The 17,081-nt window shown below is 40.2% G+C and overlaps 1 protein-coding gene across 1 annotated transcript in view; it reads right to left on the reverse strand.

The window, feature by feature from the left end:
* The window catches only part of igsf3 (immunoglobulin superfamily, member 3), a 69,472-nt gene extending 59,207 nt beyond the window's left edge, over positions 1-10,265 (reverse strand). The window contains exon 1 of the mRNA XM_062431409.1: positions 9,307-10,265. Coding sequence (XP_062287393.1) covers positions 9,307-9,346 — 40 coding nt within the window. The 5' untranslated portion in view covers positions 9,347-10,265. The remainder of the gene's footprint in view (positions 1-9,306) is intronic.
* Between the last annotated feature and the right edge of the window lie 6,816 nt (positions 10,266-17,081).

The following is a 17,081-nucleotide window of genomic DNA, read 5'->3' on the forward strand; positions in this document are numbered from 1 at the left end:
TTTCTCCTATTATTTCCCAGTGCCGGCAGTCTTTGTCGATGGTGTCAACATCACAGAGCAGATCGTGATCTATTCTTCTCTGTTAAACAGCTGCCTCTCTTCCTCATCCTTCCTCCTACATCCTCAGCTGCATTGACTTCCTGTTGGACCATGATGGAAAACAGCTTTACTGTTTAAATATTGAATGACCATTTCAAAAACCAATTATCAGCACTCAGTGATTCTTGTAAACTTTTAAAATCACATTTTCAAAGAAATTTCATCAAAATCCTCATCAGTGAATGCCAATCAAAGGTAGTTGGTTCCTCAAACAACAAAGCTACTCTTTATAATACATATTTTTATTGCATGAAAGTCTGAGAATGCAAACATGATTACTTAAGAACTTTACTAGAGAATGATTACATGACTGCTTATTAGTTTTGCAGCAGTGCATCAACAGACAGAGGATGTGCTGTGCTAAAACTCAGTAACTACACCATAGTCACATACAGCACAGCTACAGCTAAATCTTGACATTTAAATGTAATTAAGGCCTAAAAAATTGTGTGCTTTTGAAGACAGTTCCTTACTAACCTTATTATGGATAAATAATTCAAACACAGAGAGGCAGACAGTGAGAAACTGCAGCTGGGTAGCAATGCCTCTCTTGCCACTCTCCTGCCTGTCCATAAAGGCCAAAGTAATACATTTAGCGTTTGTGATCAAATCACTGGACTGAATAACGCCTACAGTCACAGGCCAAGCAATGCCAGGCCAGTTCACTCAGACATACTGCTTATTCACATCAAAAAAACATTATATGTTACACTACACCATATATACAGGAATACAAGACTTTCATTCAACCCAGTAGTGACAATGTGAGCTATCAATCAACAGCTGCATATAAAGAAAATCAAGTACTGTATGCAGGAAAGAATAATACTCCCTATTATTTTCCTTGTGAACGCCCCCGTCAACTCGCCTTTAATTCTGCCTCATCAGCTCACTAAGCGCGGAATATTTGAAGGCACCTGACAAAAGAAGCAATTTTCAGACCTACACATTCGCCGCAGACCTCTATGACAGGAAGAGTAATAATTATATTAGAAATTGTATGATGTAATTGTTTGCATCTTGTCAAATATAGCTTGGTAAACATTTATAGTGTGGCAGATGGTTACAGTTAGATTGAGAATGTGATAAAAAGACCATGAAGCGGGACTGTCAGTGGAAGTTATTAAAAGTGGCAATCATCCTTCGATAGCGAGTATGGCCATTATCCCATCAAGGGTTTATTTTTGTTTTTAACGGTGTGGGAGGGAAAAAAAGGTCAAGAAGATAGGGGACAGATGCAAGTTGTCAAACTGGTTCGTTCATTTCAGCCCATTTGCACACACCCACACTCCCCTCCACACACACACCTCCAGTGCATTAACTGCCTCCATCTACTCCCTCAGCCAAATCCATTAACTCTATATGGACACCTGCTACCCCACTAACCTCATCTTCCCATCCCCCAACTCCGATCTAGGACCACCCCCACTCCAAGTCAAATACAAACATCCCCCACCCTGTCTGACTGACAAAGCACTGAGGTCTCAAATCTATACACTTTCCATACCAAAACTTTTACACAGAGATTATGCCAAAAACCATCCCTCAACTCATAATATCCTGTCGATGATCAACTTTTTCTTTCTTTTTTGTTGTTGTTGAATGAACTGTTGTAAAAGAGTGCAAGGCTATACAAATATCCATCTTCTGCTGGTGCACAATTAAGCCTGACAGCTGTATTTACTGTATGTACAGTGGTTAGTTTTTGTGTGACTGGCAGCTTGCTATCAGTTCCCATGTTTTTTCATTAAGCTGCAGATCGGGAAAAAAACTAATTAACTATTAATTAGTCTACTTCCAACAGACTTTTCTGCCATTGTCATTCACTTTGCTTTCCAGGCAGTAAAATACATGGGCTTGTAAACTCATACATTCATGCATAAGCAATCACACACACAGAAACTCACACACACACACCTCTTTTTGGTTTTAGGTGTAAACTGGAAAAGAAACACATTAATGGAACATAATGGCAAAGTGACTGAAGTGCTCTTCATTATTACATAAATGTATCTTTTAAAAAGAAGAAAAATAACAGGGATGCAGACATGTAGCTATTCATGTGCACACACTCATCTTTGAACGTGCACACTGAGAGAAGTGTGTGCCGCTGAATGTGGATCAGTGGTGTGCAGGTAGGGAGCGGTCGCCATAGTTACAGTGCCTGGTGTGTATCCCACCAGTGTGGGATCTGCTTGGGTGGAGGATCGAGCAGAGAGCAGGGGAGTACAGCTACAGCGAAGGACAGCAGCTCATAGCACTGTGGGTGCTTGTGTGTGTGTGTGTGTGTGGAGGAGTAAAGTGGAATCCTCTGGCTGGCCAGTCATCATCACTTTCAACACGGAGCAGCGGAGGGGGGAGGAGCAGAAAAAGTCCCAAGAGGCAGGGGGTGGGTGGGTCTAGAAGTGAGCAAGAAAGGTACTCGTAAACAGTCCAAGGTATAAATGACTGTTAAACGCAGATTCTCCCTCTGACACTGTGAAGGAGATGAAAATATCTGTTTTTGATAATACTTCAGGGCAGTTTCTAATTAGTGCTCTTTGAAGAGGAGGTGGGCTGGGCATTGTTTAGAAAGAAGTGGGGGAGGGAGGTCAGGGCCTATTCACTGCAGAAAGAGGTGGAGGAGGGAGCTGGAGTACCATCTATGTGTGAGTGAGGAGAGGCAGCGATACATGCAAATCGGCCAGAAAGAACACTTAACAATTTACAAACCGAATGGCTAAAGGGTTGTTGTTGGGGTTGTTATCACAAAACACGAGATACGATCTCAGGCGTGAACATGGATGTATAAGAGCAGACTCAGCCTCGCAGCCAATATTTCCCACTCATCACTTACGGTATTGCAGTGAAAAATTCCCCAGCAGACCAACAAGCATTTTCCTCATAGACCACCACTGTAAAAGAGACATCTGTAAAACTGCTGACAGGACACCTCAAACTACAAATAAGGTCAATTATGACTCTTTCTATTATGAATTGTTTTATATTTGTGCAACATTCCTCGAGCCAAGAAAAGTTATTTAAAAATATGTGACGTCATCACAATGTGTAAAGTCTATGGGCCGAGCAGGAACTCGCAGGCAGGGCCAGCAGGAGAGACACTACTGTGCAGATTCAGTGGGCCGCACAACACAGGAGAAAACTTGGAAGCTAGATACGAAGTGATTCTTACTGGACTGAATGGATGCCATTTTCGGTCGAGTATCCAGCTCTTATAATATGTCCACGGCCATGAAGAGATGTGCAGCCATGACCATGCGATCCTGGCAGGAAGTGGTGATGTGGGGGGAGTGCCTACAGTTAACCATAGGTGCTACTGCGGGATAAAAAGTCTGACACAAAGCAGACGCTGTCTCTGCTCTGGCTCTAGCTCGGGCCACTTTCCTGATTGTCTGTGGCAGGCAGGAAGTGTCCCTCAAGACCTTTGTTTCACTTCACACACAGTCACTCATCCCTCCATGTGAACCGAAGAGAAACTACAGCTTAGATCTGGGTCACAGGGATCATCATTTAAACAACAGACACTGCATGAGAACACTAGCTGTGGTTATCCACTACTAACATTTCAGTTTTTGATGTATTGTTCTGCTATAGCAGTAAAGTTCATTCAGTTCAATCGCAAATGTTTTCAGATGTCTCCCTGATCCATTTTGAATGCTGAATTGGACGAAAAGTTATTTTACTCCTAATAACTTTAAAACTTTGAAAGGGCACCAATAGAGAGGCAATATTTCTCTATGATAACAGAGGGCAGTGGGGTTGTAGTGACTACAGTGGTAGCTGGGTGTGAGTTTCCATAGCTGACTGTGAAATCTGCATTACAGGGCCATGATTTGCCCTCTGGGTAGTAGACTCGGTAGTAACCAGTATTTTGACTTGCCATAAGGTGGGCCATCACGTGATGCAACAATGCACAAAAACATGTTGATGCTAGCACAATTACACACCCCTTTTCCAGTCCTATTAATCCACAATTTATGCCATTTTAGTGTTCAGCAAACAGCAGAACTCCGACCTACGAATGTCCTGTGTTTTCAATATGCATCACGTCTTTAATGAATATTAACTGGAAGACAGCCAAGTTAATAGTGTTGTTTCAGCTTTTCTATTGTTTTTTTTTTGTCAATTGAGTCAACAATGTTATGATATGAAATAGCACAAAAAGCGTCTTGTCATGAGTATACACAAAGACGTGGGTCTAGTGCTTATGATGCAAACAAGCATGAATACAACTACAGAATATAGCAGGCACAGTAAATAACAAGGGGAGCAAACAGCACCAAAATCAGACAGCTGCACAGGCCCACATTCCCCCTAACAGAGAGAAGGTCTGCTGTTTCTAGTGGCGACAAAAGGCAAAAATAATGAGCAACAAAACTCAAGACCATCACATGCACACATGCCAAACTTTTCCGTAGCTTACACACACACACATATATACATATCAGCTATACAAACAACATGACAGTGAGTTATTACATTTTACCCCACTGTCTAGACAGAACTCTCTCTCATGTCAGCTGAGGCTTACAAACACATGGACAGCATTCCCGGGGTGATAACAGCTGACTCAAGATGCACAGCCAGAGGACGCATGGCTTGACCACACACAAGTTAAAATCCCTATCATTCTGGAGCACAGGCTTCCAGCTGTCATTGTCATGTGGGACTAAGGAGAGGCTGGGGTGGGCATCAGGGAGTGGCACTGCAAACTTTGAATCCTGACAAAGTTTGAATCCTTGAAATAAGTCCGAGCTGACCTCAACATTCCCAGAAAATGATGATGGAACGCGTGTCTGACTTATTTTAACGCCAGCTGTTCTCACTTTAGCCTCCATTTAGTTAAGACAGATTACTTCAATACTCTTTTCCTGTCTTTAAACAAACAGACAGCATCCTCTTTAAACTTAATTTATAATATTGGCACACCATTCGTCTCAGATTTCTAATTTCTTTCATTCCTAATTATAAACTTGTTTCAAATTATGAAATTGATACATTTTAATGACTGAAAAAAATAGATTGATTGGAAGAAAAAAAAACCTTTTAAGAATTTGTGATAATTGTCACAGCAGCACATGGACAATCAAATCAAAAAGTGCTGTCCTCCTTACACTGTCCAAAAATTATTTGGGGAAAAAAGTTGACAGAGCAGTTCTGCCTAAAATGGAAATGAGCTCTTAAGTACCCTCATGTTTGATTGTGCAAGTTATGTAGAGCCAGCTTTAATGATTAGCACAAAGTATGATGGTGTTTCTACAACTACTTTAAACTTTTCAAATCAATAGCACTGTGATGAGCCAGGGTAACAACACACTATTTTTTTAGCTTCCTGTCTGACTTGAAGCAATTGATCAAAAATAGCATCAAATAAAATCACAAAGCTAAAATGATGACTGAAAGGAAATATAAATATATATATACATATATCCATTGCAAACACAGAAGAACAGAACAGAAAATGCAGGACAATGAATGACAAACATGCTCTTGATTTATCAGGTTTTTCTTCCTTGACCTCAAAACATGGATTTAAAATTACCATTGACCGATTATCAAAGCATGCAATAGAGTTTCCACTGTTTTAATGTATTATTGTAACTTTCCAAGTAGCCACTGGTTTTCTTTCATATTGCCATAAAATAAAAAATAATTAACACTTTGTTGAGTTCCATTATTGTTGTGTGGTAATGAAGTTTAACTGTTTAACTGCATTTAATTAACTCAAATATGAATAATATAACAATATAACAAAAATAAATGTAGGTCTGCTCATATATTTTCATATCTTACAGGAATGAATGGAAACCAATGGATAAAACAAATAAAAATCAGTAATCACATTTTTTTGTTATAGAAAATTAGCTAAAGTATGTAAAACTGCTTGCTGTATATTGAGATAAAAGATAAAGATGCAGCTTTCAGTGCTATACTGTGTTATGTAAGTACAGTTAAGTATATTGGTTACTTTTGAATGACTAAAGGAGATTATTGTGGTGTTAATGTGCAGCTGTTCAAAAGTTTTGTTCTTATGAATGAGAAGCCACACCCACTGCCACCCCCCTCTTTTGGCCTAGCTATATAAAAAAATGTATGACATCTTTCCTGCCCCCACAACAAAGCTTGACACTACAGTTTGTGCACATGTATTCTTAAAATTTTAGGACATTACGTGAACAAGCAGAGAAGGGTGAAAACAGCACCTGTCACTGACTTGGCAGAGCTAATCAAAATATATATATATATATATATATATATATATATATATATATATATATATATATATATGTGTATATGACATCCCATTATGTCAAATGTGTGAATAACAGCAGGTGGCAGGATGTGCATCTTGCCAAACATACGCTTCAAGACTTTTATCTGGACAATGTGTGGCTGCTCTGAGACCAGCTGATAAACAGGACCAGTGGCAGCTCATCTGAACCTGCTACTGCAGGCTGCTCTCCTTTTAGCCCGGTAAATGGAAACCGCTCAGGCATTTCACAGTTAAACCAGCCAGCCTCACACATATTACACTTTCAATTTAGTTACATAAACGGAGACATCTTGGGTACTTTGGGTTGGTTCCCCGTTTCAAACACACTCTTCCACAAACCGGAGCACTCACACCCTTCATCCCCTCAAAAAAGCACACTATGTCACACCACACCAAAAGCATGATGACATCTTTCTCACTCTCTGTGGGGGAGAAGGAAGACATTCTGTTTGTAAAGCTAATAAACATTGGTTCCTTCAGGCAACTCTTTTTATATGCTTTATATCAAATACATTGGTGCCAAAAATAATCACACGCATGCACTCACACCTGGTTGCAAACTCAGCAACATCAATAACCCCAATATCAGATTTGCCTGCCAAAAAATGTGTAAGTGGCAGCTCTGGGTTTTAACAATGACTGATATGGTCTCCATCTAACATGGCTGTCAGCCTCTGTTTTTGTGCTTTCACAAACAAATCCAAGTGCAAACATGTGTGCAGGCCGACACACATGGCAAAATCAGACAGCTGATCACTCACTGTCAGACACGAGCACATCTCACTTACAACAGACACTTGCATATGCACAATAGGAATAGGATAAAAAAAATCAATATAGCAAAAAAAAGCATACATTTTCTTGTAATACGTTATTAATACACAAGCACCGACCTCCTTCCTTGAGACATTTCAAATATGTACTATAATTGCCCTATTTTCTGCTGAATCAGCCTTTTGCCTGTGTATCTCTAGTTTACATTTAGATATTACATGTTGCTGTGATGTGTTAACTAAAGACTCAAATGCATGCACTGTTGCACACAGTGTGACCTCCGTTGTCTATTTCAACCAACACTGCAGGTTCTTGTGTATATATATTGATTCTTGTTTTTTTGAAACATAATTTTGCAGTTTTGCAGATATGTTCAATATTTTTTAATGGGCAGTCAATGATTTAAGGAACGCAACAAATTATTATTTTAAATATTGATTCATCTGCAGATTTTCTACTAATTTAAGTAAATAGTGAAAGTCTCCAGAGCTCAATTTGAATCCTTCAAATGTCTCGTTTTGTCCAACCAGCAATCCAACTCCAAAGAAATTAAGTTCGCTATGATAAAAAATGCAGAAAACAAGAAAATATCCATATTCATGAAGCTAGACTCAGTCTTGCATAAAAAAATAAACAAAAATAATAATCTAAAATTGATCGTCAAACTGTTGCCCAATACATGACTCATTTTCCAGCCCTAGAAAATGACTTGCTACATGACACATATTGCAGAACGGCCAGTCTAACATCACAAATAATGCTGGCAACATATCATAATAGCATTAGAGGGTATCACGAGTCCCCCTTGTGATCTGTATCTATGATTCACACCACTTTCAACAAAGCCATACGCCTTCCTGACACCTGAAATGTTCCTCACCAGCTCCCACTGCTTCCCATTTAAACAAATGATTCATGATTATTATGTAATATCAAAACCCTCCCTTGTCCAGCCTTTACTTGTGATTACATCTGTATTGTGTCTGTGTGCAGTGCTCTATATAGTACAGAGAACAATACACCTCACGTTTTCATGGGGAAAAACCGCTGACCGTCTGCTGCCCAGTGAAAGTGACTTCTGATGCACTGAAAGGAGCGTGAAGGCAAAACAAGGCACAGACTGGTAATCCTCTTGGCCAAGTGGGGGCCTCCAGCGGGCCGACTTCCACTCCCCCTCCTACCCCCCACCCCACCTTCTCCTCCTCCTCCTCCTCCTCCCCGGCAGCACTGACAGGCCTCCCATCCAGGAACAGAAAAGCCATCTGGTGTTTGTTTGGGACAGTTCACAGGCAGGATGTGCTCTGTGTGTGTGTGTGTGTGTGTGTGTGTGTGTGTGTGTGTGTGTGTGTGTGTGTGTGTGTGTGTGTGTGTGTGTGTGTGTGTGTGTGTGTGTGTGTGTGTGTGTGTCAGCAATCACGCTTGTATGAATGTTTGTATGTGTCACTCAGCATCATCAGGTTTCACATGCACGAACTGGCATTTGTCTGTGAAAATCCAATAAACTGGAACAGGTAAGTGACAAATATGTGAGAACTGAATACACTGAGGCTTTACCTTGATTGGTGACGTACTGTACTGGGTGTCTTCCCAACCTCTGGATGACTTCATATCCTGAGTGGATGTGTGATCCAGGTGTGTCCATAAGGTGTGTGTACGGGTGCCTATAGGGCCTATCTGTATGTATGTATTTACGAGTGTGTGTGTGTATTAATTACAGACAATAGCAGGGTGCCCATCAGCATCACAGGTCAGACTGTAGCTATAGGGTTAATCTGCGACTAAAGTCCAAATATCACATTAACCTAGTTCATCACACACACACACACACACACACACACACACACACACACACACACACACACACACACACACACACACACACACACACACACACACACACACACACACACACACACACACACACAGCTGTTCGCAGGCATCTGTTATTATTGCAGTGATTATCGATGCACCCTGCTTCCACCTGACTCACGATGACTAGTAGTTGCTCTCACAACTAAACCGCTGAAATGTGTCATACAGGTGTGCCGTGACAGAGACACAGACAGGAGATGCGGATTTACCTCATTACTCTGAATTTGTGGAGAACAAATTAAACAAATCACGGCAGAAATGCAGACTGAGACCTTCAGATGACTTACCAAACAGAGCACAGGCTAGAAGGAGCGCACCGGTTGCCATTGTATGTTGCCCCGCAGATTCACTTCCAATATGACGAGGGGATGCCTGGCCGGGTTTGACGCTGTGCTTGACCACTTGTCCGGAATAAGGAAGAAGAGGAGGATCTACGAATCCCGGGCGACAAAAGCTGCCGGGGCTTGTATTTGGGAGTCAAATCCACAGTCAGTGTCCGACTCACCTCCCCGGTGTCCTCCTGCTTCACAAAGCCTCCGGTCTCTCTTCCCCTCGCTTTCACCCTCACCTATCTCTCTCTCTTTTTTTTTAATTATCGCTGACGACGTGTGCGTATGCCAGGCGCCTGGGCGACCCAACCCACTCCCCGTTTACTACGCATCCGAGACTGCGGAGGCGATTCACGCTTGCAGCCTCCTCGGTGAAAGACAAAAAGTCCTGCGTGACTCGCGCGTTATTCGGATACCTGGTTAAAGACACGGCCAGAGAACTAAACGTGTAGCCTACAGGCAGATCTGTACGCAGCTAGGCTGAAATAAAGTCAAATTTCCTATCCAGCTCTTCCTCTGATGAGAGAGCAAATCGCAGTCCAGACAGGCTCTGGCTTTCTCCACGGCAAATCCCGGAGACTACAATCAATCTCCCACTATCGCTCCGCAGAAACCCCAATGGGCGGGCGCTCTAGATGAAGCAGACAAGGCTTTGTGCTCTGACACAATAAATCTGATGAATCAATGAATACTTTCACTTCACAGCGTCGGCTCCTCAGTTGTGCCACCACTACTGAGCCGGTGTCCTAATCCATACACCACTACTACAAAAAAAATCTACTCCACAAACGGCTTGATCGTCAACAAGCGTGAACAAGAGTCCAAACACTCCTGGTTAATTATAATCTGTTTTGATTGTGATCTGATCCCCTGATCCCATAAAAGAAGAGTCCGGCGTTTCCTTCTCCAAGGTTATTTCCTTGTTTCCTGCTTGGCAAAGCACTTTGTTTGACCGGCAGTTTGAAAACTTCACAGCGTGCTGCCTGCTTACCCCCACCCCCCCAGACAGAGACCACGCCCCGGCCGTGTGGGACACCAGCAGCCGCTGTGGATGAAGCCATATTTGCATTTCTGAATTTAAAATTCTAGAGGCCAGGGCGTTGCTGGTTTGAATAGGTTAAATGGAGTGGAGGGTAATTAAGCGTATAAAGGTGCCAATTTTCTCTGCTTTTTATTTGCTGACTAGAGTTTAACCACCTTTTGAAGCTGACTGAATCATGATGCCAAAAAATCATATTATACTGTATAGCCGAGCTATTAAGTACATAATGATAGGTTCTTTCTAAGAAAAGAGACACTAATCATTGTATTAAACACTAGGCTTTTCATTCGTGGTGTTTACTTGTCTTGTGCTGATCACAAAAGTCACCCTCTCATGAATAATTTACCCAGCAGTCTGTGTGTGTTATAGACAGGAATTTTATATCAACCCCCCCCCCCCCCCCCCCCCCCCCCCCCCCACACACACACACACACACACACACACACACACACACACACACACACACACACACACACACGCCACCATAGACACAACTTGAAATACACATAATGAGCTGTCACTCTGCTTGGGTAACACTTTTTCCCCCCTCAACATATTACAGTAACTGTTCAGTGGAAGCAAGTAGCAAATTCCATCCCTCTTTGATTCAGATCATAACTAAGCATTACTTTGACATACAGTACGCTCAGTTTTACTGATTTTCACGACTGCTGCGTTATTAGGAGGATCTCAAAATAGACAGGGTGAATGGGAGTTTGCTGGGAAACAGAAAATAGCACAGTGAGATAATACTTTCTTGGTGTGAAGCTGTGAAAAGAGCGCTGCTTTTGGGAAAGAAGGGGAAATATAAAATCTAAAAAGCTTTATGAAAGTCAAAGCTTCCTCCTGTGTAATCCATAAATAAATGAGCAGGTCTTTGCATGTGCATATAAAAAGTAATTGCAATGGATCCATCTGGTCTTCGCTTTTTCAGCTGGGAATTGCAAGTTTCGAACACTGCCTGAATGCAACATGAAAACCTTTTATTTTGGAAGCAGTAAAAACAATTATTCTCTGTTTGCTGCGCTCATGGATTTCAGCTCAGAAAAAACTTACTGAACAGAAAACAGTCCATTAATAAACCACAACTTGACATCTGAATTATAGTTTATCACTTCAGTGAAAAACACTGTCCCTCCTTCTGTCTAAAACTGTGTCATGGTATTAAGAGAAAAGACAGAAAGCTTTTGGCATGTTTGTATAGAGAAAACAAAGGCTTTAGCACACATTGTTGCCAACAAAAAGTGAGCCAAAATGAGACTAGACACTGTTATAGAGCATACTGGCTGTTGGTTCAGTCTCTTCAAAGGTCTATCCAGTTCCGACGCAGCTGATTTAACACACAGCCAAACAGAGCTGGCTAGGTAGGCCATGTGCGTTACACCTGGTCTACATACTGCTGCACCTAAATTTAGATCATTTCTCCAAAGACTCCTCCTTGCACGGCCCAGTGATGGCACAGTTTTCATGAGCAGGCAAATCTATTATAACATTGATGATCAGATAACCTTTGGCTCCTCAAACCAGTTTTGTCAACTATCCAAAGTATGTTTCCCTCGAGGGTCGGGGGGAAAGGATTCAGAGGAATGTTTGCAAATATAGTGGGAGCTGGGGATCACAATAGGTCTCCATGGAAACAGAGGAGTCTGCTTTGTGTGTACTTCATAACAGAGTCCATCACCCAGATGAAATCTTGGTAGCCACAGCATTCCTCTGAAGCACTGTATGAGACTTAATTTTTGAAATTCTTAATATTTTAGTACCCTTACGGCATTATCTGCTGAGCTGGTGTCAGCAAGGTTACATAGGAGAGCTGACAGAAGCTCTGTGTGGAGAGAGAGAGAGAAGGAGAAAGATTTGTTCACTTATTTCATCATTCAGTCTCAAATGAATTTGCCAGTCTCATTAAACAAAGAGGCAATTCACACAAAAACACATCCACATACAGATGCATGCATTAATTAAAACAGGCAGATCAGACCAAAAAAATCTCTGGGGGAAGTTTCTAATTGAGACAGCACATTGACACATGAAAACATACATATCATTCAATACACATGCTGCCACTTTGTTAATGAATCCTGACTGTGAAATGGTGTGCACAGATTATACAATGACTCCTGTTACATAAATGATCTCTGAAACAAATGAAAAATGTATAAATAAGTCAACAAAAGCTCTTTATTCTGATGGAGCCAAAACACAAGAGGAAAAACTTTTGAAACTACTTCTGACCATGTTCACACTAAAAGACTTCTCAGAGAGGGATGCAGGGAAATAATCCAGATGGGTAAAGATAAACAGAAAAGAGACCAGGCATAACTTTTCATTGTCAAACAAAACTTATGCTACAATGTCTGAATTAAAGATGAGTACAAGTCAGGTTGGTAAAAAGGGATTGGGCATATGGACACATTCACAATCAAAATAACATTACTCATAATCCCAAACACAACCTAATATGCCCTGATTTTAAAGGATGAAGTCACTATTTTCCAAAGCAACGGTCAAGTACCTATGAACATTGAAACAGATTTGATTGCTATAATCATCCCTCGTGTTCATACGGACCATTAAAAAAATCAATTTCTAACATGCTTTCAAAGGGGGTAATGGGGGACAAATTCCACAGTCTTCAAATGAGTCAAATCAAGTGGGCATCTTCTTAAATTAGTCTTTTTAATAAAAACAATCCATTTTTGTGTTTCCCTGGACAATGTTTCCTTGCTGAGCTACAGTGGAAGGATAGTAATAAAAAGATGGACTTTTGTTCCAAAAAGCAGGATCTTCATATCCCCTTGATTTGGCTAATGTGTACAGTTGAAACTTTATATTAGCTTCAGATTGTGGATTTTCTCCGACATCACTTCTATTGAAAGCACATTAAGGAGGGAGCTTTGGATGACCAGTATGAAAAGAAGGAATGATCACAGCAAGTAAAACCTGCTTCAATGTTCATATGGGCACCTGACTGTTGTTTTAGAAAATAATTGAAAAATTGTGAAACCTACCCTTTAACCAGCATTTATCCAGGGGTCAAAAGTGCAAATAAAGAGTATTGTGGAAGGTGCCAACCTGGCATATAGACAGCGGACAGAAGTCAACCCTCCAGCTGGAACCAAACAGATTCAACAGTGCCGTTATTCTATCTAGGATTTAATGTGCGCTGAGTCACTAACACAGTCAAAGTAATACACTCCAATTTCTCACGCCACACTTCACATCGGCCCAGAAGATTACACCCTGCACTGCCAGATAACCTGTGATTATTTACAGCTCAGAGTGGTGCAGTCAGAGATGTAATTTTTGCCTTTATAGTGTAAACCAAGTGTTGTGAACAAGTTAAAAATCAAGCTCAGTTCTCCAAACCTACAGTACTGCACAACAAACTTACTCTCTATAGTATATGTGTTCACAGCCACTGTAACAAGGCTTTATTTTACTTTGCATTAGCCTGCCAGGAGCGCAAATCACTACATTTTCCAGCAGATTAATTATTCATCATAGGGGCTTTTAATGCAGGGTATTAATATGAAAGAACTGTCAAGCTACCATTTTTTTGCCATCTTTCTGTCTCTCTCATTTTCCATACCTCATCTCTGATAGACTTTTTCTCTCCCTTTCTTTGTCATTTTGTGTCACATGCTACTCAGACCTCATCTGTTATTCTTTCAACTTGAAAGCTTTGATTGCCATGATTACTTGATAATTATATGTTCCGATGTTTATGTGTGTGTGTGTGTGTGTGTGTGTGTGTGTGTGTGTGTGTGTGTGTGTGTGTGTGTGTGTGTGTGTGTGTGTGTGTGTGTGTGTGTGTGAGTGAGTGTTTTTGTGTGAGTGTGTATTAGTTTTTTAACATGAATGTAAGTGATAGCACAGACATTTTCCCCCATTGTATGAGCATACACTGCTTACATGCTTACATACATGAAAGCATGTACAGGCTTTCAGTAACACACAGGTACTGCAGTAATTACAACACTACAGTGGAAGTGTCTACTCTTTTCCTTGTACATTTGCAGGTGGTTGAGATGACTAACATATGTTTATTTAAATCCCCTTTGTTTTCAAATTACAGCAGAACTGACGCTACAAGAGGACTGAACACCACATGTAATTTTCATAATCATTAGCTGACAGGTGGCTGCAAGAAATATCCTACATTTATTTCATTCCGAGTGATAACTCTAACCAAAAGTGACAATTAAAGGATTTTAAATGAAGTGAACAAATTTGTGAACAACTGAATAACAATAGATCCTTTCACCCGGCCTGAGTTGTCTTACTGTTGGTGCTGTTACCCTGTGTTAGACCAGGTGTTCATATACACCCATTGTTAGCAGTAGAGCCACCAGGCCAGATTGAATAACAAAGCAGGCCATGTTCAGTTACTTTAAATAAACTTCCTGGCAGCATTAAAATGCTCCTGTATCATGAAGCATGTTTACACTTGTTTGTTTCCTTGAAATGCAGCAGAAATAATTTTCTGGGATTTTCATTAAAAAATATTTCCAGTAATGTTTATGTCTAAGAGTTTCCTTTTCTCCCTGTCTGTCTGTCTTTGTGTCTCATCTTGATCATGTGGGTGTTGCTCAACGTGCAAACACAGCTGGATGTCATACATTATTCATTTGTAGTGTACTGGTCAGACTGACACACGCACACGCACACGCACACGCACACACACACACACACACACACACACACACACACACACACACACACACACACACACAAACACACACACACACACACAGATATTGTATTCTCAGGGACTAGCTCATGACAACAAAGGCATCAAGGTGAGGTTAGACACACTGTTCAGATTGTTAGACTTTACGACCCAAAACACTGACTGCATTACACAACAGGCACGTTTCATCATCATCGCTCACAGGTACAGTCTTGTCCTTTTTGCTGTTGAGTAACAACATCTACAAAGCAGATGCTATCTATCATCTCCAGGCGAAAAAACATTGCTTTTCATGGTCACACTTACTAGAGGTTTGTGTTGCACAACAAGGTGGGAAAAATGGACATGACTCATAGCTAGAAGAGGAAGTATGTGGGGGAAAAACAGGCTTTTGGAGGCACAGTTAATACACCAACAGATTACTGAATCACAGCTTTATCCAAGCTGGCAACAAAGGAGGGGCACCATGTACAATTGTATTAATTTGAACATCAAATTCATGAAATTTCATTAGCCTGAGAGTGTTGATGTTTACTTGTATTCAACCTATATCCTTTATACCGTATATGTTTCACTTAACAATTTCATCCATTGTTGATGTTGAATAACTAATGAAAATATTGAAGAAACTATAAATGAAAGTCTACTGCTCTGTTTATGTCTGGTATAAGCCTGTGATTTAGTGTGCATTAAAGAACAATGTTACTGACAACTTGTCTAATGAATAAAACTACTTTTTTGGACTATAACTTGAATATTACATTCATTTTGCACATATGTACATAGTACATGTAAATAGTTGTGTGTATATGCAGTGTATATACTGTTTGTATGTGTATATGTTATTGTATATTCATTGCATATATAATATAGTTTTTCTGTTTTTATTTCTTATTAAGTGTTACTTTTATATTCTTTGTTGTATTGTATTGCCAATTTGATATTATTTGTAATTTAAAATATTCTAATATTTATAAAGACATGTGTGTCTATGTGTGTAGTGTGGAGGAGGCTACAACTGAATTTCGATGTGCAATCCTGCATTTAAAAATGAACCTTGAATGCAGAAAAAGGTCAAACCTGATTAAAATGGGGGTTTATGTGTGAAAGTGCTATAAGAAAGGATGGGTTTTAGCTGGCACATAAGTGGGGACTGTAAAATCTAAATTTACCTCTGTCTTATAAAGCATACGGGGAGGTCAATTGTTTTTTCTTCACTTGTGTAATACTTACATTGTCATGGAAGATGCAGCCACTCTCAAACATGCACTGTAGTGCAAAGCATAGAAACACACAGCTTTTTCATCAGTAGGCAGACAGACAGACAGACAGACAGACAGACAGACAGACAGACAGACAGACAGACAGACAGACAGACAGACAGACAGACAGACAGACAGACAGACAGACAGACAGACAGGCAGACAGACAGACAGACAGACAGACAAACTATACTCTCATTTTTATACTAACTATATTTATAAGGCAGGGAGAGGGAAACAGAAACATTTCAACATGAAGAGGATATTGATCTTCTCTTCTCTCTGCACGAAAGAGAATAAGCACATTTTCCCCTCAACATTTTGAGCTATTGCTTTACAGTGACAGACCCCTTCACTGAGCCACTGTGTTGCATCATTCAATTCAGTCAAAACATATTCACTAATAAAATATACATGTAAGCAAGACATCCTATGAATTGAAGTACAAAACCATTCAATTCATTGTTAACACACCATAAAGCACATTCAACACCCACAATGTTATCTATCTATCTATCTATCTATCTATCTATCTATCTATCTATCTATCTATCTATCTATCTATCTATCTATCTATCTATCTATCTATCTATCTATCTATCTATCTATCTATCTATCTATCTATCTATCTATCTATCTATCTATCTATCTATCTATCTATCTATCTATCTATCTATCTATCCATGTTTTACTTGAAGTCAGACAAGTTAAATAAAAAAGGACAATAGAGGATTAA

The sequence above is a fragment of the Scomber scombrus genome, chromosome 13 (genome assembly GCF_963691925.1).
Source record: "Scomber scombrus chromosome 13, fScoSco1.1, whole genome shotgun sequence".
NCBI classification, from domain to species: Eukaryota; Metazoa; Chordata; class Actinopteri; order Scombriformes; family Scombridae; genus Scomber; species Scomber scombrus.